At 35.4% G+C, this 25,521-nt stretch overlaps 1 protein-coding gene across 5 annotated transcripts in view; it reads right to left on the reverse strand.

Annotated features, from left to right (window-relative positions):
- The window catches only part of LOC131683204 (innexin inx7), a 543,289-nt gene that overhangs the window by 366,090 nt on the left and 151,678 nt on the right, over positions 1-25,521 (reverse strand). For all 5 annotated transcript variants that reach the window (XM_058965040.1, XM_058965041.1, XM_058965044.1 and 2 more), the window contains exon 2: positions 14,258-14,532. In XM_058965040.1, the coding sequence (XP_058821023.1) occupies positions 14,258-14,532 (275 nt within the window). The remainder of the gene's footprint in view (positions 1-14,257; positions 14,533-25,521) is intronic.

Genomic DNA, 25,521 nt, shown 5'->3' on the forward strand with positions numbered 1-25,521 from the left:
ATCAAATCAATCAAATCAATCAAATCAATCAAATCAATCAAATCAATCAAATCAATCAAATCAATCAAATCAATCAAATCAATCAAATCAATCAAATCAATCAAATCAATCAAATCAATCAAATCAATCAAATCAATCAAATCAATCAAATCAATCAAATCAATCAAATCAATCAAATCAATCAAATCAATCAAATCAATCAAATCAATCAAATCAATCAAATCAATCAAATCAATCAAATCAATCAAATCAATCAAATCAATCAAATCAATCAAATCAATCAAATCAATCAAATCAATCAAATCAATCAAATCAATCAAATCAATCAAATCAATCAAATCAATCAAATCAATCAAATCAATCAAATCAATCAAATCGATCAAATCAATCAAATCAATCAAATCAATCAAATCAATCAAATCAATCAAATCAATCAAATCAATCAAATCAATCAAATCAATCAAATCAATCAAATCAATCAAATCAATCAAATCAATCAAATCAATCAAATCAATCAAATCAATCAAATCAATCAAATCAATCAAATCAATCAAATCAATCAAATCAATCAAATCAATCAAATCAATCAAATCAATCAAATCAATCAAATCGATCAAATCAATCAAATCGATCAAATCAATCAAATCAATCAAATCATTAAAATCAATCAAATCAATCAAATCAATCAAATCAATCAAATCAATCAAATCAATCAAATCAATCAAATCAATCAAATCAATCAAATCAATCAATTTTCAATGTCTGCTGACCATATTCTTTTATATGACACCCATATTGATGGTGGTTCTGACTATTTTGTGGTAACCGGAAGTCGCCATCTAGGATTTCAAAATGGCGCTATTAGTCAATTTTCAGTGTCTGCTGACCATATCCTTTCAAATGACACCCATATTGATGGTGGTTCTCACTATTTTGTGGTAACCGAAAGTCGCCATCTTGAATTTCAAAATGGCGCTAATGGTCAATTTTTGGTGTCTGCTGACCATATCCTTTCAAATGACACCCATATTGATAGTGGTTCTCACTATTTTGTGGTAACCGGAAGTCGCCATCTTGGATTTCAAATGGCGCCAATGGTCAATTTTCAGTGTCTGCTGACCATATCCTTTCAAATGACACCCATATTGATGGTGGTTCTCACTATTTATTGGTAACCGGAAGTCGCCATCTTGGATTTCAAAATGGTGGTAATGGTCGATATTCGTTTCTGCTGACCATATCTTTTAAAATGACACCCATATTGATGGTGGTTCTCACTGTTTTGTGGTAACCGGAAGTCGCCATCTTGGATTCCAAATGGCGCCAATGGACAATTTTCGGTGTCTGCTGACCATATCCTTTCAAATGACACCCATATTGATGGTGGTTCTCACTATTTTGTGGTAACCGGAAGTCGCCATCTTGGATTTCAAAATGGCGCCAATGGACAATTTTCGGTGTCTGCTGACCATATCCTTTCAAATGACACCCATATTGATGGTGGTTCTCACTATTTTGTGGTAACCGGAAGTCGCCATCTTGGATTTTAAAATGGAGGTAATGGTCAATTTTCGGTGTCTGCTGACCTATACGGATCCAAAATCTTACGATTTCTGTTCACAAGTCCGAATAAGAAATATTCTGAACACCTGTTATGAACCTATGTATTATTTTCGTACCGCAAAAATGGGTTAATATTCTATACCATTCTTGCTCTGAAAATTTTGTCGAACAATTTTTGCGCTAAATGATATTTGACCCGCTTTGCCTGAAGTTTTGATAAATATACCATTTCGGATCTAAGGGAATATTTTAACCCACTTTTGCTCTGAACAAAATTTTAATCCACTCTTGCTCTCAGTCTCTCATATAAAAATAGCGAAGGCTAATAAACTTCCTTTTACTTTCGATTTTTGGGCAGTTCCCCATACCAAACATACCCATATTGCAAAGTTCCTGATGATAAATCATCATGAAAATGCCGTAATATTGAGTTAAGGTAAGTCATTTATTTTCTTCCAAAACGACGAGGAACATTTTTGTTGTACATGGAAGATGTCTCAGAACAATTTTTCAATTACCAAAAAAATACCTGACATTATATCTAAAATAAATATGCACTGAATTTCTAATAAAAATGCTGGCAGCACTAGCATAGCCGATAAACATCAACCCGAATACACAACCGCAACACAGCCGAAGTTTGGTTTCGGTATTCTCGTGTTTCGTTCCATACTCGTGCACCGGTAAACGAAAATCAAAACCAAACCACGGTGCTGTGTAAACGAAACTCGGTTTGGTTTTCGTGTCTCGTTGAAACACAACCAGCGGTAAGACCGCACACGATGTAAATGAACCACAAAATCGTGTGAAAATTTGGTTTACCGCACCGGTACTAAACCGGTTTTTTCCCACCTCTGCACCTATCACCAAAATATCAGCCCTTTAATCGTGCAACTAATGCCAGTCCAACTGGATTCACAGCGCATTGGACACGCTCCTTTTGACACCATTGCAGAGTGGTCCAGGAAGCGAAATTAGCGGGAAACAATTAATTACGGTTTTATCTTCAGATTTAGAGATTTGATGTCTTAGAAACATTTAATGTGTTTGACAAACTGCATCTTTTGGATGAAACGATTTTAGGGTGGTCCTTAAATGTCAAAGTTGTAGAAATAATTTCACATTCTAGTTGAGAAAGAATGATACTTTCTTTTGCAATGTTCTAGAAAAATTAGTTCTGAGCAACTTTGTTGAAGATTCTAACTTTGTATCTCAAACAGTTTTCATTTTATAGTGAGTTCCATGTCATAACTTAGGGTGTCTTTCAAAAAACAGAACATGCTTAGGGGCAACTTTTGCTGAAGAAAGAAAATTTTTATCTTGTTTGGTTCAAAAGTTATACATAATTTTCACTGAAAATTATGCTCTTTTCAAATGTCGATATCTCAAAAGGAGGCAAACAATAATTGATAATTTTGATTGCATTGAAAAGGGTGTACTTGTGTCTATAATATATAAAAAATTGCAGAACGCTTTTTTGTCTTTCTCAAATAAACCAAAATTACGTAGAAATATTTTTGCGCACATTCCTACAGCGCTCATATAAAACATATTTGTTTTACGCAGACTCTGTGAATTCTTGCCAAGACTTTTCAAGTTTGCAGACTGTTTCATCTTGTAGGTAGGGTAGTGACCTTATTTTGGGCCTATTCGTTAGGGTGCCGTTCTACATCACTAATGACTACCTACAATTTGCTTCCAATCGTCGCCAAGATTTCTTAAAATCTTCACACATTTATAAGCTTTTTGAAATACAGATATGTTTCGATCTACAGATTTATATTACAGATAAAGACGAAGATGTACAGATGTATGTCTGTATCATTCACTAAAATTTGATTTGGTGCATATATATATATATATATATATATATATATATATATATATATATATATATATATATATATATATATATATATATATATATATATATATATATATATATATATATATATATATATATATATATATATATATATATATATATATATATATATATATATATATATATATATATATATATATATATATATATATATATATATATATATATATATATATATATATATATATATATATATATATATATATATATATATATATATATATATATATATATATTGATTATTTAGCTATGGGACCAACAAGCTGTCATTAAAGTTTATTTTGATTAACTTCATATCTTCAAACAAGTTGCAATTGAACTCACACGAATTTTCAAAAACTGTCGTAGATTAGGTAAACCACTCTGCAAAGCGCTTGAATTCATCATGTGCAATACTAAAACTAAGCTTGATTTTGATTATCAAATGGGGAACTGATGAGAGTTCGACTCATAGTAGCCAAGATATTTGGTAACGTTTTCCGCTATTAGCATCTTTAAAATACGTGCTTATTGTGGATTTTAAATCATCAAACATCACCCTCTACCACAAAAATTAATAGGTATGATCAAAGCTTCATCGACGTAGATGAAAGCAGAGAATTGCGCGAATACAACTAATCCTATATATGTATGTACATTAAGGTCCTTGAAAAGTTTTGGCAAAAATTTACAGAATCTGCGTAAAATAAATATTTTTTTATATGAGCGCTGTATAAACTATGAAACTAATAGATTATAAAACGGCACGAGATCTTATAATTTACAACTCTTCTTCTCCGATGATATATGGTCAACCGAAGGCACATAAAAGCAACCTACCTCTACGGCCCGTCATATCCACCACTTCATCGCCCACATTCAATCTACCCAAGTACATTGAGAAAATTCTTTAGAATTCATTAAAGAGTAAATACAATATACAGAACCTTTTCGAGTTTTGCAAAGAAATTCAACAAGCCACTCTACGGGAAGGTTACATATTGATATCTCTCGATGTTACATGATTGTTTACAAATATCCCAGTTATCAGAAACATTATAGAGCGGTGGCGAGAAGTTAAGTTGGATCTCTTTCTAGAGGTGATAGAATCCTGTATGCAGTCAAGCTATTTTCGCTACAACAACAAATTTTATTACCAAACTTAAGGAACAGCTATGGGGAGTCCTCTTTCACCCATATTAGCGGACATGGTGCTTGAAATGATCATATCAAATGCCATAACATCACTACCTTCAACATACCTATCATTCGGAAATACGTCGACGATCAGTGCCTAGCAATACCGAAAGATTCCGAGAATACAGTTCTATCAACCTTCAACCAACAAGAAAGCCGCTTACAGTTCACCATGGAATGCGAATACGAACGAAAACTACCATTCTTGGATATGCTTTAAACCTGCAACACCGACCAGTCCATCACATCTCAGTGGTATTCCAAACCCATCGCGTTAGGCAGAATGCTGAACTACAACTCATTTTACCAAATGAGACATAAAATCAACGTTGCCAATAATCTCATTCATGGAGTAACATCACAATCAAACAGAATATCACAAAAATCATTCACACGCAACTGCAGATCAACAACTACCCTAGAACATTAATCAACAGGCTACTAAACAACTACAAACACAAAACCAACCACAACAGATATGATCAGCCATGCCTCCAGTCACCAAACACTGTCACGCACTAGCCGCCGATCAATCAACCACTGAACACCACGAAATTTCCACCCCAACAGACCTCTCCAAACACTGAAGGACTACCACCCGTTCCTACTGACACAATGGTATACCGGTCCATACTATACGTTCCGAAACTAACAGAGCGTATCACTAAAGCACTAGTCCAGGATTTTCAACATGTTAAAATCAGCAGGAGACAATACCAAACAGTAAACATATTCCACACCAATGTTAAGGACAAAACTGACATTTAAGACCAGCACAATATCCTATGTAACACCTGTAGATGTTGCTACATTGGGATGACAAAAAATAAACTTGAAACTAGATTAGCAGGCCACAGAACAAAAGTCAACAAACTGGAACAACTCATTCAAACCAATGCAGACATACATCATTTTGGGAAGCTAAGAGGTAAAACTACACTGATCGAACATTGTATAGACACAGAACACGCTTGATTTGATTTTGATCACACAACGATAATAGATCGCACATTCCACACAGCTGCACTTCCTTATTTGGAAATGTGCCACATTTACAACACACCCAATACGGTAAACAAACGAGTAGATGTAGATGGCCTCCATACAGCATACGCTGGTATACTACATATGCTAAAAACACACACTAGAAAATAGCGTTACCTCGGGTAGTATATCCATTTCTCTCTCTCACTCAATACAGCCAAAAACATAACATCAAACTGATCGATACTCGTCGATACCTAAAATCATCCCGCCATTGCATACAGTACAGGGCGCTATCAGCAAGCGAAATTAGATAGATTCAAAAGTAGAGCCAAATTCGAAAAATATGTAAGAAACATTATAAAATTTAAACCAACCTGTAATTAACATAGAATTTATTAGATTTATACAGATGTATCACCAAACAACAAACCAGACAGTTAGCTTAAAAAAAGTATACAGACAAAGAACGAACAATTTTGTAAGTACAATATGTAAAATGTAAAATTACGAACATCAGACTAATAACCATAATATATCTAGTTTTTCCTAAAGATGGTGCTAAACGTCGGACAAAAAAATAAAATACGTTCTACTAGTTCTTTAAAGACTGACTAAGTCGTCAAAAATAAATAAAAAAAAACACAGTAAACCGTCACAGTCGAACTCTACATATAATAAACGCCTTTTTCAGATTAAAAAATAAAGAATTTTTTGCTACTCTACAACTTTGTAGAACATCATATTGCTGCATCTCTTACCGTTGTTAATCTCTAACCGAGTATTTAGAAACTTTCATGTGAAAACAAAAAGTCCTTTTAATCCTCTACAACGTTGTGAAACATCATAACTTTCTATCTCCTATCGTTTCAGAGATACCTATATGAGTTTTTTCTAATTTTACTCCACTTTTACACGAGGTTCACATACATGAAATAAGCGTAGTACGCCTTTTGCAGTATCGGTTGGTTGGATCGTCTTGCAGTCTTCGACAAACTTGTTCGGCATATCTTCAAAAGCTTAACTCCTTCCTAGGTCCGTATTCGGATGTTTACAGCAACCTCCAGCGGCGATTTTATGAACTGCAAGTGTTTCCCCATCCCATACAAACTCGTTGGGGGAGGGGTTAAGGGATTCCACGACAAACCGGCCGACCACAAAATATGACCATCGTCGATTCGAACGAAACTTTGAAGTTGTGTTCGGTTTATGAATATCCATTATTTTCTCTGATAATTGCAATATTTTGATACAAGAGCAACTTTTCAGAAGGGCGTAAACATTTGTACGTGTTTTAACTTCAAATTTTTTGTTCGATTACTGTATTTTATGCAGCAAAACTTTCTGAGAACGAGTTTCAGGGAATGAATATTTATGTGCGAAAAAAATATACACTGAAAAATTTAAATTGCAAAAAAACATTTTTTCTACTTTTTTATATTTTAGAAACAAAAACCTAAAAAGAAAAGAAACATTTTGAATTGGATTGTATGATGGAGAATTTATCGGTAAAAAAGCTTTTCTAACAATAACTTAATACATGTTTTTAAATTTCATACTAATTGTCATACAAAACTATAATTTTTTTACAAAATATAATTCTTAGTCTTATTTTAAATCAAAATGTATTTAACAAAAATCTTCCAAAATGTGATAGTTTTCGAGATATTTGCAATTTTGTTCCAACAAAAAACAGTTAGTTCGTGTAATTATGTCCTTTTTAAAAGTTATTCGCGTTACCCCATCATAAAATGTCAAAAATCTAATGTTTATTGTTTGAAAGACGTAAAAGAAACGTTTTCAGTCTATTTGGATAATGGAGAAGCTTTCAATAAAAAAGTTTTCCTAACAACAACTTTTGACATATTTTTATAATTCATACTTTTTGCAGTAAAAAATACGATTTTCTTTTTGAATATGATTTTAAACGCTATTTTAAATCAAAAGGCTCATAACAAAAAATTTCTGAAATGTAGTAGTTCTCTAGATATTTCAAATTTCTTTTTAACAGCACATTTCTTTTGTTTTTTACTACCTTATTATTCGCGTTTCTCCATCAACAATAATAAGTTTTTCAAAAGGCCCATAACATTTCCTGTAACTTTCTTTTTTACATCAAGGTGATATTGCAAACCATTTGAAAGCTATACGAAAGCAACCAAAATATGATAGAACTATTTAGTTTAACTGTTATGTGTCCAACAAAAAAACACCTTTAACAGGCCAACGTGGGTACCCGGGTACCCACAATTTGAAATGCTCATAACTATGGCTTCCTTAATCCGATTTGGACACTTTTACATTTTTTGGGTACAGAAACTCGTCCACTTTTTGATTTATAAAATTGAACCGGATGAATGGATCTGGTGCTTGGTAATCCGGATTTTCCGGGGTAATGTTCCAGTACGAGGGTATGATTTGTAAATTTTAATAATGTCCTAACAATATGAGTTTCAAAACTCTTCAAATTGTCTCGGAAGTTTTTTATTTATTGTTACGGGACCCTATGGCAATTTAAAAAATGGAATTGGAATGGAATGGCCACTCATGGCCCCACAGGAACCTGCTCCGGAATGTCCGTTCCGGGATCAAATCACCGAATGGTTCCAAAACCACGAGATACAGCTTATTGATGCAATTCCAAGAATTTTGAAACCCATCTTGCTAGTATTCCATTGAAGTTCACAAATAGTATCCCAGTACTGGAACCTGCTTCCGGAAATCCGGATTCCCGAGAATCGAATGAAGTAACCCGATTCATTTTTACCAAGTCTAAAAGTGGATGAGTTCCTCAATCCAAAACCCCCAAAAGCATCAAAATCGGTTGGAAATTACCTTAGTTATTGGCATTTCAGTTTTGTGGCCTGTTACGTAGTAAAAAATTCAGGAGCCCCTCCTAACTCCCCCTTACTATATCAACAATATTATTAACCCAAAAGCTTGACTTAGTGAAGTTCTAAAATGTCACAAAGTTTCAATTTCCAGCTATGGATGGATAGCCTTGATGTCAAAGAGAAAGTTACAGGAAATATTATGGGCGTTTTGAAAAACTTATTATTGTTGATGGAGAAACGCGAATAACTTCTAAAAAGGTCGTAATAAAACGAAAGAATTATGTTGTTAAAACAAAATTTGAAATATCTCGAGAACTACTGCATTTCAGAATTTTTTTATTATGAGCAATTTTATTTAAAATAGCGTTTAGAATCATATTCAAAAAGAAAATTGTATATTTGACTGCAAATAGTAAGAATTATAAAAATATGTCAAAATTTGTTGCCAGAATTTTTTTTTTATTGAAAGCTTCTCCATAACCCAAATACACTGAAAAAGTTTCTTTTGCGTCTTTAAAACGATAGACATGAGATTTTTGACATTTTATAATTGGGTAACGCGAATAACTTTTAAAAAGAGCATAATCACACGAATTAACTGTTTTTATTGGAACAAAATTCCAAATATCTCGAAAACTATCGCATTTTGGAAGATTTTTGTTAAACACATTTTGATTTAAAATGAGAGTTAGAATTATATTCTGTAATAAAATTACAGTTGTGTATGCCAATTAGTATGAAATTTAAAAACATGTATAAAGTTCTATGCTATATTTCACCCTAAGGAGGAAAGCGACTAAAAGGGAATTTTCTTCTAATCACTAGGTGACGTGGCTGTCAGAAACGGGCTCAATTTATTTCGTTTTGTGTGAATATCAAATTCTATCACGATAGACGTTTCTTGTCAAAAAAAAAATGCTAAAATGCTTCCTTTTTTATCCCTTTGTCGAAATTTTATACTGCCGCGAGTTTTAATAGCCTCTAACTATGGAAAATCGAAAAATCTGCGAACTGCTCACTTCTCCCTATATGCTGATCTATCTTGCCTCATTTCCCCACATTTTTACTCCATTTGGATAAATTTCATGTGGGGAATGAAAAAAAGGCAGATCTCCAAATTGATCAGCAAATCTGCAGATTTTTAAATTACACTGCAGATTTGTTGCAGACTTCAGATTTTTCGTAATGCCTAGCCTTTATCATTAAATTTCAACAAGTATTTAATATTTTGGATTATTTAAAAAATCATCGCACTTCTTTCCTCCCTCAAGTATCTTGCAGAAGTTTGCAGATTTATGCTGCATGCTATTGGATAAATCGATCTGGCAACCGCGATGCAACAATAATTTATTCAACACTGTCAAAGCATTGGTCCCAAACTGCAGAGATGTGAATCGAGACGGTTAACACTCGGTTTCTCATGCAGTGCGTGCGGATAGCCGTAGCAAAAGGACGATAGTATTTTTTGTAATATTAGTCTATTATCCCACATATCAATTTCTATTTTGTTTTGCTTCAAGTAGGACCCATTCGCGTTTTTCGACAGAACCGAGGAAATATACGAGTCGGTAAAGCAAGTTTTGCAGATTTCGGATGGTAAGATGAATGTTTTTTTCAACCAAGTAGAAGACGAAAGATGGTCATCCTTTTCTTATTGAATACTTTACGCTGACCTCACAAATAAACTCGATATTCATTCGACAGTTCGAGTGTACTATTTACATGGACTTAGAAAAATTCTTTCCGATTTGCTTCGAGTGAATCTAGTCGTCCACCAAATTTTTCTAAGACTATGTAAACAGTGCAAGCGTACTGTCAAGAAAAGTGAGGTTAACGGTGTCAGTAAAGAAATTAATTGCAGAATTCAATCCAATCAACCTACTAACACCTTTGCATATAATTTTCATCACGCTTGGGGTTAAAACGTTCGTTCGGTGTGACAAACGGAACAGATTGTGCGTCTTCTGCTTGCCTATGAAGGTCTCGGCAGTATAATCAGCTTCGTCGGGAATGACAGACGAGTGTCCATCGGAAAGGACGATCCGATCAAACTGCTGTCTTATAGCGACCCGAAAAAAAACACCAGTGCTAGATGCGTTGAGTGAAAGCTGTCATAAGCAGGTTGAAGACTGGAAGAGTGGAGAACTGGAAGACTAAAAGACTGGAAAACTAGAAGACTGGAGAACTGGAAGACAGGAGAACCGGAAGACTGGAGAACTGGAAGACTGGACAACTGGAAGACTGGACAACTTGAAGACTGCAGAACTGGAAGACTGAAGAACTAGAAGACTGGAGAACTGGAAGACTGGAGAACGGGAACACTGCAGAACTGGAAGACTGAAGAACTGGAAGACTGGAGAACTCGAATACTACAGAACTTGAAGACTGGAGAACTAAAAGACTGGAGAACTGGAATACTACAGAACTGGAAGACTGGAGAACTAGAAGACTGGAGATCTGGAAGACTGGAATTCTGGACGACTGGAGAATAGAAGACTGGAGATCTGGAAGACTGGAGAACTGGAAGACTGGAGAACTGGAAGACTAGAGAACTGAAAGACTGGAGAATTGGAAGACTGGAGAATTGGAAGACTGGAGAATTGGAAGACTGGAGAACTGATAGACTGGAGAATTGGAAGTCTGGAGAACTGGAAGACTGGAGAACTAGACGTCTGGAGAACTGGAAGTCTGGAGAACTGGAAGACTGAAAGACTGTTAGACTGGAATACTGGAAAACTGGAAGACTGGAGAACTGGAAGATTGGAGAACTGAGAGACTGGAGAACTGGGAGACTGGAGAATTGGAAAACTGGAGAACTGGAAGATAAGGAAGATTGACCGTAGTTCAGTTGTTCATGTCAAAAGTGATCAATTTTATCAATCAATTTTCTAAAATTTATTTTATGTCTGATGGAGCAGCAGCACAATACAAAAATAAAAAAGAACTTCGCAAGCTTGTGTACCCGAACAGAAAGCAATATCGAAATTGATCGTAGAAACGTTGAATTTACAACAGTTTTATTTGTTAACAACAACTTTTCTTGTTACATCAATGTACTTATGACGCAGTCCTTCATGCCTCCATATTTCCGTTGTAAATTTTCCAGAATACTGTTGTGCATTTCTATTCGGGAAGATTCCAGTCAAAGTATGAATTAAGCGCAGAATGGCATTGTTTGCAACATCCCATGGAAAAGGACCCTGTCATGTCATTGGTGGCACTCCCAAGCGAAGGGCAAAAAGACCCAGTCTTGCTCGCGACTATGAAAATACCATAACAACTTCCCGAGATTTATATAACTGGGCAGTTGAATAAACTGATAAAAAAATCACAAAATTAAATGTATACTGCATATCCACTGAACAGTACAACAAAATGTCAGAATAACTCGAAGAACTGTATAAAAACGCTAAAACAATATCTGGCACTCAGAAATTCCTTAGTTTTGTGCATATTACTGGCAAAGTAGAGGCGAAAAGGTATTCTAATTCAGAAGATGAACCAGAAAAAGTTTCTTTGCATAGAAATAATATAAGAAAGTATGCATGAAGATAGTTTTAAGACAAATATTATATAAAAAAATAAAAAAAATGATTATGTGAAATTCAATATATAATGTAGCGGTGGTTATTTCTTTCCCTGATCCTTCTTCAAAACTAAACAAGAAATTAATGAAGTAATAATGGTAGGGTGATGTGCCTATTATGGCAGTAGAGCCTATTGTGACCCTATTTCGTACCCCTTGGTTTCGAACCAAGCATATGAGATAATGACACTATCGATTTGGCTAAAACAGGTGTGAAAAAATAAGCTCAAGTTTTATTCTTTATTTGTTGTGCACATATGTATTTAGAACTATCCTCTAAATCCAACTTTTAATTAAAACAAAATCACCTTATTGAAATATCTACTAATCCGCCTCACTCACGTAGTGAACCGAAACTGGATGCAACGGCGCTTAGCAAAATAAACTTTTACGAGCCAGCATTTGCCGCCTCATATCTCGTTGCTCCAGCACAAATATACTAAAGTTTGCACTGATACATACCTTTATTTTAGCTGGAGAACCTTTTTACGATAATTTCACTTTTAAATCACTCGTCAAACACTAGAATATGCCTAGTGTTATAATAGGATAAAACTAAATACGGGGGTTCCTATTATTGGCATGTTTTGCTGATACACTACCACAATCAAAACCAACTTTTTGTATCCATCATACAGAAAAGAATCACCAGTGCGGCCAAACCAAAACATGAACTTGTAAATATAATGTAATGCAATTTCAGGTATGAGTAATCAATTACTTCAAGTTATTCAACTAATTGTTGATTGCAGATATTTTATTTTCATCTGCACATACAATTCGGATCAGGAGAAAGCAATGTGTGATGTGAAACTTGTCATTCCAGTTGCTAACCTTCGAATGGTTTTTTTCTGCGTGCGCAATTCTGGGCGCTCTTCTACTAACAGCTGATGAGTTTCATTGATGTGCGTGATGTTTACGTTTGTTTTGATCGGCTGAAAAAAGCAGAATGATTCGTTTTACAAATCACACGTTGGCGTCCATGATCTGGATACCTAGTTAGAATCGACGCAAATGGAATATGAGGCATTGCGTTTCAACTAGATTGTTTTTCGATGAGGTGGAAATTGGCACACCCATTAGGCGATAATTGGATCGTTGAGGTGGGAATAGATGCACAGAATGGAACATTTATTTTCATTTATGCTGAAATTTGAGGCAATTCTGCTAAATAAGCATTATATAGATGTTTAAGAAACAGTACACTGATACTTTATTCTGAGAAAGGTTAGAGATAATATGGCTTCTTTTAAAGTTGTTCAAAAAATAGTGCGACCCTCTCCCTAATGGTGCCAAAATAGGCTCATCACCCTATATTTGTTAAATGACAAACTCTTTTCAATGGGATAATAATATACTTAGTTGCTAAATTGTACAATATCTTCTCACAAACTAAGTTTTATTGGATTTGAGATGATTGTGACTTTCATTGGTTTAGTTTTCGATAGAAATGCACTGAAAAAAGTCAGTTTGGAGAAGGAAAAGTTTTTTTCAAATAACATTTTTTTCCTTGAAAGTGCCCATCTTCAGTTTTTGACGGTAGGTAGGGAACATAATTACCAATCTTGGAACAAAATTTCACCAAATAAACGATGTGGTTTATTTTCGTAAGTTGACTTTAAATTTTTATAATCGATTTTTTTCAGTGCATGAGTCGATGAAGAATTTTTTCAATATTTTTATTCAAAAATTTGACTAATTTTGTGAAAATCACTCCTACAACATTTTTTGTAGGATTTATCATTTTTAGTCTATACAAATTTGAAAAAAAGTGGGACACTTTTGAAAAGAAAGTCTTGATCATTTTTGAAAAAACAAGGTGTGAAAAGTTGCTTTTTGTGACAATGTCTTCATGTACAGAAAGTTTAATTAAAATCTGAGAGGGTGCAGCCAACTCTCAAATTCTCGTCATGTAACAAACTTCCCCGGTTTTATCTACTTTATGGTCATTACTGACTGTGCCTCAAACAGACATAAAAGGGGGAAAGTGCCCCTCAGGAGCAGCCAGTGGGTTAGTTCTGTGTTAGCAGGATTGCTTGTGTCCTCCTTTAAACAAATGATTAAACTGATATGACAAACAATTTAGCACATAGGCTTTTTTGCTTCGATATGAAAGATGTGAACGCTACTCTCCCCAATAAGATTCAATAATTTGTATCAATTGAAATTTTTAATATAAATATTTGATGCTGGCAAGCGAAATATTTGGCTCAAATTGAACTAATGTACCTTCCAAAGTTCGCCATAGATAATGCGGTCCATAAAACATAATAGCTTGCAGAAACAGCACAAACGGAACCCACTGGTAGTACGCATGGTGCTTCACGGGCTCTTCGGTGCTCATGTGTCCAACACCGGGGTGAGGAATGGAGCCAGCTTGCAGCATTGATTCATTGAATAGTCTCACTACCGTGAAAGTAGTCGTAAAGAAACAGAATGTGTTTATAACATGTTCTGGAATTGATCCACCAGTTATGCATCTGATATGTTCGCCAATGTACTGCCTGGGGGAGAAATTAAAAGAATATAGTTAGAAATGTAAATGAAGTCAAGGGTTACGGCCAAAGAGGAGGGTTATGTACTGAATAAGTGATGAAGGGGGAGGGAATAGAGTATTGAGTGATTGAACGTTGTTTTAAATTTGAAAATTAAAGACGAGTGCAAAATAAAAATCCCCCAAAATTTCAACCCAAATTTAAAATCATGTGAAATAAACTACCCATATAGTAAGTGATCCAGGAAAAGATATTTGCAGGAAACAATTATTTACGCTTTCATCTTTGCATTTAGATTCCTAAATAAATCAATTTTGCAATATATTTCAAATTCAAGTTGAAATAGAACTCGGAGTTGCACGAAATCATGACTTTCACTTTTTTATCAAAATGTACGTAAAACTTCAGTCACAAATCAAAATGATCGTCTTTTTCAGTTGAGAGAACTTGAGCAACCAAAACTGAGCATAGTGAGTGCCAACAGCAGTGACGAAGGAGAGTGAGAAAAAAAGTGACGGCACGTAATACCGGCTTGAACCTTCGTTCGAACCGGTCACAAATCTTGATAGCTCCTGGTTTACCTAAAGTTTTTCAACAGCAACAGTCTTGCTCAAGGCTACCTATATTTTCGCTCGATCAGTCTTTCTCAAGACTACCTATATTTTTTCGACAATTAGTCTTTCTCAAGACCAACACTTTTTCTACTCAATCAGTCTTTTTCAAGACTAAAACATTTTTCAAGAACAATTCAGCCTAAAGAAATATTTAATTCTTCCAACATGCCTGGGTCTTCCCAGGAAGGCCGTGTGCCAAAAATTAAAGCTAAACGGAAAATGGTATCTTCTCCACACGAAAATTCAATTGACTGCAGCAACTCATTCGATGTTTTATCCGAATGTGAAGCTGATGAAATTTCTAAATTTCCTCGAATTATGCATAATGCCAATGAGAAGAAAACGCAATCACCTCCGCCTACAACAGTGATGATCTCCGACTTCAAAGCCTTTCGAACTGAGCTTTCGACGTTCCTTCCGGACGTGAAAGTCTCTTTTCAGATTGGCAGATAAATCATTCAAGGCTGTCTTGAAAGGGCTAGCACAAGGTCAAAAATTAGATGAAATATCCAACGAATTGAAAAATTTACTTGGCTTTTCTCCTTCACAAGTTATTCTTATGAAGAGAAAGGCTAGCGGCGATAACACGCCAGTCCGCTCAGGAATTATTCAGGAGCTTTATTTAATTCATTGTAACCGTAATGAGGTTAATAATTTGAAAGTATTTGAAAAAGCACGTTTTATGTTCTACGTGCGAGTAAAGTGGGAGCATTATAGACGACATGGGGACAGAGTTTAAAATCTGACCCAGTGTCGTAAATGCCAAAACTTTGAGCACGGCACAAAAATTTGTCACTTGGATTCCAAATGTATGATCTGTGTGGATAAATCGCACATGAAATATACTTGTTCGGTAAAAAACCACAAAAAGTTTCAAAAGCGCTAATTGTAGCAAAAATCAAAAATCGAATTTCTGGGGTTGTCCTGTTCGAGAAAAAATTATAAATTCTCATTCTAGACAACAAAAACAACAAATAAAAAATGTACCTACTTCTTCAGGTACACTTTAAGAAAACACGTCCAAACGTGTTAATCCGATTCAAAATGGATTAACAACTTCTTCTATAATCCTATAATGGTGTAACGGAGGTAGAAATGTTATGCTTCAGTGGCAGGTAACAAGGCCAAAATAACGGCTGCCGTTACCACGCCCACAAACTCGTTTGCACCCAACGCTTCCTTTAGTTCAATGGATCTAGGTAGCGTAACGGAAAAAAAAATTAAAATAATTGCAAGACTCTATGTTACCTATGATGATGGTTATGTTATATTCTACTTCCATGTTGAAACTTTTCAAGCGGGGTGGGAATTTGCTAACAAAATTGTAATGAAATTAAAGTTTAGCAATGACTTTAAATAATCGTTTAAATTTATTAAACTGGAATGCTCGTTCATTAAAAACGTGCGAAGACGATTTTTTCAATTTCTTGAGGATACAGAATGTGCATATAGCCGTTGCGACCGAATTTTTTTTGAAACCAAATAATAAATTTAAAAGTAACTCTAATTTTGTTATTCATCGATTTGATCGAATTGTTGGATTCGGCGGAGTAATCGCAATAGCGGTTAATCGCAGAATCAAACATTCCGTTACGCCGTCTCTTGACAGCAAGGTGATCGAGAGTTTGGGTATCGAAGTTGAAACTGATCTTGGTATCATTTGTATTGCTGCAGTCTATTTGCTTTTTCAGTGCACTGGTGAGCAAATTAATTTCTTGAAAGGAGACTTACAAAAATTTACAAGAAATCGGTCGAAAATCATCATATGCAGCGAATTGATTTTACATACTGGCTTTGATTCTGATCATCTTCCAGTAACTTTTTCACTTTCTCAAGAAGCTGTTTCCAATCCCATTAGCTTTATAAATATTTATAAATTGATTTACAAAATAAAGCTGACATTGATACGGCATTACAAAATTTAAGTAATTCTATAGTTGATGCTAGATATTTATCAATGCCAACAACACAGAAAAAAATTAATACTCCTATTATTGACGACGATCTTCAACTTCTGATTCGCTTGAAGAATGTTCGAAGACGTCAATATCAACGTTCTCGTGATCCTGCTATGAAATGTATCTATCAGGATCTACAAAAAGAAATTAAGCATAGATTCACACTCTTAAGAAATGAAAATTTCGCGAAAGAGTGCAGCGCCCATAGTTTTCGGCCAGCATCAACCCTGGAAAATTTCTCCAAGTGGTGCACCATGGAAGCTAATTTCCTGGGTTACATCACCAGCTACAGCCTTAAGCTAAGCTGATATTTTGATGCACTCGCGCTTTCCAAGCCATATGCTTACGGAAAAGAATAAACACTTTGTTTAATTAAACACAGTTTGTTGCTGCCAGCAGCAGACGGTGACGCTATTATAGAAAGTAAAGGCTTCCGAGTATGAGTCATAGTGAACTACTGATTCATCCACCGGGGTCTTTACTCTCGCGAGCGTGGAAAGAATGTTTTGTTTAGGTCTGAGACTCTCTCAGAGAGAAGTCTACACAGACGAAATGATAAAAGTCTTTTGCGTCAGGTCGTTTAGGGGAGTCGTGAAAAGTTACTTAGGGTTCGCACGCGCAACAGGCGCGCTGGCGAAGAAGTAAGTCGGATAAGCAAGTCGAAGAGTTCAGTCGTTGTAGTCAGTCGTATTAAGGCAATTAGTGACCGCACGGATAGAAGGCGTGCGCGTGTCGGTCAGTCGATATAAGTTAGAGTTAGCACGCGAAAACCGGGGTGCGTCGTAAAATTTGCTTGTTGGTGGTAACCAGTTTTAATGCCTGAAATAAGTCTCGTCGCGAGGAAACCTTAACCATAAGTGTAGATCCGAGAAAAGCAGAAATTCGACGATTTCTGATCGTGTTAATATTGAATGTGATGAAAAAAAAATGCGTAAATCGTCTGCGTAATATTGATGTTGAAAACTGAAGAAAAATCGCAAACCAGTCACGAAAAATGCGATAGCTTAAATGTGGAAAAAGGCAAACACTCAGCAGATCTAATCGATTCAGTGCAAGTTTCTTTGTTCGCAAAACTTTGACAGAGTGCGTCAACGGTCCCGCACAAATACATCGTTTTGCGCTTGATAAGAGTTTGGAAAGAGTTTCCAACAGATTTGGCATCACGTGAAGTTGTGCTGTGGAACTAGCGGCGCTCCATGTGCTGTAGAAATAGTGGTCTACATCATCTCGGCAAGAACGGGCAGAGCAACAATGCAGTTCAGGTAAGTGAACCGTTTCCACTTTATTAGCAAAATTTTACTCGGCATTTTAGTTATTCACTCCCTTAGAGTCCTTTGATCTGTCATGTTCATATTAATGACTCAAAAAGTTTAGTTCAGCCAAAAAAAAATTTTTTTATTGCCTGAAGAAAAGTTACAAGCTAATACTTTTCATATTTCTCATCTTGATTGAGCGCTGACATTTGATGTTTCTCATCTTGTTGAGCGCTGAGATCTGTCCTCTAATTCGAACCATCGAATTTTAAACAGCTATCACTTTTTAGCACAGCCGGCAAGTTTGTTAGTAACCTCATGGACTTTAATCAATAAGTTCTCTTAAGGAAAAATTTTGATTTTTGGAGATGGAGATGAAAAATATGGGATCTCTCGCAATATATTTCACTTTCAGCCCATTTGGCAACCATAATATACGGGGTTTAAAGTAATTATTCAAGCAAATAATCATTAATTTTCAGATTGATGACAAATTAACACTAAATTGATGACAAATTAACACTAAATCGATGACAAATTTTTTTTATACTAACACTAACAGACCGATAGAAATGGCGAGTCCAAGCTATCAGGTCAATCTTTTTATTAATATCAACCATCCTTAAGGATATAAGGATCACTGATTAAAGATCCACTGAAAGCGCTACCAGGGTATCATGACCCGGAGCAGCATATTGTAGGTGACACGCGAAAGTGGCTGTCCAATTTAATTTATCCATTGCGTCGACGAAAACCGTCGCAAGCAATGCAGTTGTTTTCGAAACAAACGAAACCACGGTCAGACGTTGGATGCCGCGTATATGATGCACACACCACCATAAGTACTGGTGTTTTCCTTTAACGAGTTAATTAATAAACAAAAACGTACGAGCTACGTCTTTGATCGAGACCTGGGAGTAGGTCAAGTTCATGCTATAACAGCAGCGTTCTGTTTCACGAAAGTAATGTTTTTGTTACGTATGCCCGTACATTGGGGGTCACAGAGCAAGCAATCAAGAAATAACAAAAATAAACATTTCTTCCACCCACTATATATGAAATTGAGAAATCCAAGAGAAGAGATATACATGCAAAATGAATTTTAGAAATGCTACACCTATCAAGTAGATATGACAGATAGGGTAATCCAATTAAGAAATCGCGTGGTGAAGAAAACTGAAAAGTCTACGAAAATTAAACCAATCGACGAGGCAAAAATAAGGTCTACGTCGTTATCAAACCAAAAAGGCGATAGAGTAATCAAGACTACTAGTCATTTAATCAAAAAACCAAAAGAATTAACGAGAAACCGACTTTGTAAGTGACACGCAAAAGTAGCTGTCCAACGTTTCATTCAATATGAAAACCGTCTCGCACAAAAAACATATAATGCAACCCGACCTCCTGGCATAAAGCCGGAGGGTACTAAGTCGGTCATTCGAAAATACAGAAAGTTCGAAAATTAATAAGAATTAATCATCACCCAATACCAGGGAAACATACATTGTTAGTATCGCTCAGAACAAGCCTCTGACGAATCAATTTAAAAATGGGAAAGCACACAGCACGATATGTGTTTGTGTTTGCTTTTATCAAATTAATAAATAAACAGAAGCGTACGAGCTTCGACTGAGTTTCACATTATCAATATAGATTTGATCCCAATCTGGGTACTGCTAGGTACAGTTCACATTCCAAAGTTGCATTGCAGCTGGTTTTTTAACACTTTCGAGCGATTCTTACCAATCTCCTACCAGGAGCTTCATAAAAAGCACGACTGCGAAGAGCCATTGGTGGCATGCTATAGGTTGCCATAAAAAGAAACAAAAAAAAAATAAAAACAAACCCATGAACCCATAAATTCTTCGCTCCGCTATGCAGCACAGCTGTTTGAATAAACAACGGCAGAACTAACTACATAGCGCAAAACAGTTGGAAGAACGAATTAAATGTCAGGTTCGAGCAAATGCAAGCGTCGAAAATTGAAGGTCAGGTTTCAATAACTTGACCGCGAAAATAATAACTTAAAACCATGTAGGCCATTGGAATACGGTGTTTACCTGTGGGTAAAAACACTGTTATATGCTGACTATATTATGTCACCCGTTGCTTTGCGCAAGGTGACTTATTACTTTATGAATCACGTGCAGTTATGATGTAGTTTATTTAGCCAGCCTTGACCATAGTCAAGCTTACTTTAGAACATCAGGATAATTATGATTAGCATAATATTTGTTATAAGGTTTTGATCGAAAAATGGATAAATTAATAATATTGAAAAATTTATTAAAAATCGCATGGCAGCAGAGTGTGCTGTGGAACGAAAATATTTCAATAAATATAAAAATATAATAATAAAAGGATTTAATCCAGTTAATATTCCAATTATACTTAATAGCTGGCAACCAGATTAAATATTTATTCTATTTTGAAAAGATGGATTACGAGTTTCCGAAGACGGAAGCAATTCAATGCATTCCAGAATTTGATGGATCTACCGATGAGCTAGATGCATTCATCTATCATATAGAACACTTTGAAAAGCAAATACCCCAGGGAGTGTCACGAGATGAGTTGATCTACGTGGTACTCTTAAAATTAAGAAAGAATGCAGCAGCCCAAATATTGAAAATTAAAGCCGATACTTGGCCAGAATTAAAACAAAATCTAATAAAGAAATTTAGTAAACGAGAACGGATAGAAGAGGTAATTTCAAAAATTGAGACCCTTCGACAAAGTCCGAACGAATCGTTTAAAGAGTATAAAATACGGGCTGAAATAATAAAAGATCAAATTGATGTTTATAATGAAGGGACTGGCATCAAAGATATGCCAATGATTATTAGCCTTAGATTACATTTTATCGCGGGTCTGCGAAATGAAGAGTTAAAACTATTTGCGCGTGGACACAGAGGGATGCCACTAGTGCAATTACTGGACTACTTAGAAGAAGTAAATATTGAAAACCAGTGTCTGAAAGAGATAGAAAGCAGGCTGGAATTGTTAGAATTATCGCGTACACGTACTGTTACGCAACAATGTTGGACACCGAAAAGATATATCGGAAATCCAATTGAATATATAGATGAAGGTAGAGATTATGAGCTACCTGAAAGAAATTATCGGCCAGAAATAGGCGAAAGTAATTTCAAATATTCACCGCAGAATCATGCGGAAACTTACTGGTCAGATTTTGATCAAAATACAAAAACTAAAATTTTTAAACAGAATCAGAAGCCCCGAAGGCAAGATTATGTTTCTAACATAGGTCACTATCAAGACCAAAATAGCCAATTGGGCGTAAATTGCTTCACGAATGAAAGAAGCATAAATACAAATTTACGGAATTATTACGCAACCAGACAGGGTGAAAATACTAACAGGCAGTTGCCTGCCGAAGAATACAATGGCCACGAAATGCCCAAGACAAGGCCAGATAACGGCAATAATAAATTGGGAAGAGACACTTCTCAATATGAAAAATTGACTATAGAATGTACTAGGAACAATCAGTTACTAGTAAATATCGCCTCAGTTGCAAGGCCAGATACTAAAGTTAAGTATATGCTTGATACAGGAGCATTCCTTAATGTAATAAGATGGGACACGCTCTCGAAAATTGGAGCCAGACTCATCAATTATGGAGATAAAGTAAATATTACCGGTTTTAATCTGACACAGACAGAAACCATTGGGTCAGTAGAGACCAATTTCATAATTGGGAATTCCGATTATAAAATTAAGTTTTATGTGGTAAAAGACCTATGTGTTCCAGGAATTATTGGAGCAGAATTTTTAAAAGAACACACAGTTTTTATCTCCCAGCATTTGGACTACATCGCACTCAGTAAATCGAATGAGTTCGACAAAAAGTCAAATGGAGATAAGATACAAAATACTGATAATTTTACGTTAAGAGGGGAAAATATTCCGAACAACGCGGATGAAAAGAATCCAACTAAATACGTCGAAGAAAAACGTAATAAGACCCCCGAAGGAAGGGACGCGATTAATAATAGAAACCAAAATAAAATGGTAAGAGATAATGAAATGCCCTCAAATATGTCGCGCAAATGCGAAATTACAGCCGAGAAGGCAAGCCAGACAGAGGCAATTATAAATTATACTGATGCTGGGTCTCAGTACAATATGGAAGAATTAAATAATCAAATTGATACACTTCACAGAAGAAAGTGTATGACTAGTATGGTCCCAGAATACGGATCAGAAAATAGGACAGTTTTTAGTGATTATGGTACAAATAAGAATTACTACAAAAAGAATTACATGAATGAATCCAACGACGAGAGCTTCGTGGATTCCTATTATGAAGAACAAATTTCAGAAAACTTGGATGACAACCAGGACTACTGTCTGGTTGAAAATAAAAAGTACGATCAGTTACGTGGTAATGAACGAACTGAAAAATTATTAGAAATTCTTAATTTGAATCATTTAAAAAGATATAATTTCCAAGCCATGGAATCAATAATGGCTGAATATAGTGATGTGTTCTACCAAAAAGGAGACCATCTAACAACTACAGACGCGGCGGTCCATGAAATAGAGACGACGTCAAACGTGCCGATAAATAAAAGGCAATATAGATTTCCCGAAGCAACGAAAAAGCATATAAATGCAGAAATCGAGGAAATGTTGAAGCAGGGCATTATTAAGCCTAGTAAAAGTCCATGGAATGCACCGGTTTTGTGCGTACCTAAAAAGGACGATGAAAACGGAAATAAAAAGTATAGAATCGTGGTCGACTTTAGAGCATTGAATTTAGTAACGAAACCATTCGTATATCCAATCCCGCTGATCGACGAAATACTCGACAACCTCGGAGGATCAAAATATTTTTCAACATTGGACTTGAAATCTGGATTTTACCAAGTCCCGATCAATCCAAAAGATGCGGCTAAAACAGCCTTTTCCACCCCAAAAGGGCATTTTGAATTCACAAGAATGCCTATGGGCCTTAGAAATAGTCCATCAACATTTCAGAAGTTGATGAACACAATATTATATGAAATTAAAAATGTGAAAGCTATCGTTTACCTAGACGATATTATCATTTACGGGTCGACCATTGAGGAACACAATGAAAACCTCATAAAAGTTTTGAAAGCTATGCGCCGACACAATTTGAAAATTGAGGCAGGAAAATGCCAAATCTTAAGAACCGAAATTAAATATCTCGGACATGCAATTGATTCAGAAGGCATTCGGCCGACGGAAGATAATATAAAGGCCATCAAAGAAATGACTGTGCCAAAAGTTCCTTAATGAAAAATGTATGTAAGATTTTAAAAATAAAGAAAATCACCACAAGTACCTACCACCCACAAGCTAATTTGGTGGAAAGGTCCAATAGAGAATTAAAAATCTATCTAAGGCAGTACGTTGGAAAGGATCCGAGAACTTGGGATCAACACTTGCCTTTCTTTACGTTTGAATATAATACAACGTTAAATTCATCGACTGGTTACACACCATTCGAATTACTATATGGTCAACGCGCAAACATCCCGAACTCAGTATACAAATGGGACAGTGATGGCGTATATTATGAAGATTATGTGAATGAGATGCGGTCTACATTCAAGCGCATGCATACTCAAGCACGCGAAAATTTGATTTTATCGAAACAAAAAAGAAAAGAAATATACGATAAAAACACAAACGAATGGCAACCCATGTGGGGCGAATTGGTGTTAGTTAAAGCCAACCCCATAGGTGTAGGACAGAAATTTCAAAATCTATGGAGAGGACCATACGAAGTGGTCGAACTGCCAAGTGAACAAACAGCCGTAATTAAAAACGGAAATAGGCTCGAGAAAGTACATGTCAACCGATTAAAAAGGTATATGGACTGAGCTCTAATAAAAAAAAAATGTATATAGTTGTAAATACATATGTACAGGTGAATCCTTAGTAAACTATTCTAAATATAAACACAAGTAGCTATCAAATCAATATGTATATACTAGTAAGCATTCAAAAATAATATTTGAGTTACGGAATACATGATGTAAAATTCGCAATAATACGCTATTCTGAAATAGGAACAATAAATAAATATGTGTACGAACAACACAACGAAGAACAAATAAATAAGGGAATGCAAACTGAAGGGCAAAGTATAAAACGAGGACATAATATTTAATTAAAAAAAGGGTTTATGTCAGAAAAAAATCAAAAGTTTAAAATAAAATAAGCAGTGTCTGTCGATAAAAAGCAATTTAAAATGGTAGAAAATATAAAGCCAGAAAGTGGGAAATTTTTTTTTTATTAACGAGTCAAGTAGACTGTCGTATAAAATATGGGATATAATAGAAACATGAAAAAGATGCAATCGAAGGAAAGGTTGCGAATAAAAGTAATATAAATTTTGCAAGGTTGTTTGCAAGTGTAACACAGGAAAAAGTGCAATCAGAAGGAAGGTTGCAAAACAGTGATAATAAAATCGAATACAAGAGATGGTCAGATTCAGAGAAACCTGAACCAAACAAAGGAAAAAAAAACGGAAGGGCCAGAGTCAAAGGACCTGAGTCGAGTGCAATTTATAAAGTAAAAATAAAAGAAGGCCTGAGTCAGTGAACCAGAGCCAAAATAAGAGTAGAGCCAAAAGCCAGAGTCAAAGGACCAGAGCTAGAGCCAAAATCATGGGGGGGTCTCACGTATTTTCTAAATCGGATCGTGTAAGCTATACTACGACTTGAAACTCCAGAGTTGACAATACCGAAGAATCGAGATTAGAAGCACAAGAATGAATGGACAAGGGGAGGTAGGACTCCTGAGAATGACAAGGGTGAATGAACACAAGGAAACCTACGCCGGTATGCATGATAAATGAGTGAAGTATGAACGAGTGTTAAAATTTCAGATAGGACGAAAAGGTTGACAAACGAGACCGAATTAAGTAAGGGCGAAAAGGGTGAAGAACAGGAATACGAGACAAAGACGAAGGAAATAATCATTAGGAGATCTTAGCGGTGAAAACAAGGGAAAAAGTTTCATAATTAAAGAAAAGTGTTAATGGACACTACAATATATAGGTGATGAAAGCGTCACGAAAAGCGTGAAAGTGGGAGTAGAAGACATTATCGAACAATTTATAAAGAGACGTGTAGCGAACACGCTCAGAAGATGACATTTTACCAAAGAGACGCG

The sequence above is a fragment of the Topomyia yanbarensis genome, chromosome 2 (assembly GCF_030247195.1).
Source record: "Topomyia yanbarensis strain Yona2022 chromosome 2, ASM3024719v1, whole genome shotgun sequence".
Lineage (NCBI taxonomy): Eukaryota > Metazoa > Arthropoda > Insecta > Diptera > Culicidae > Topomyia > Topomyia yanbarensis.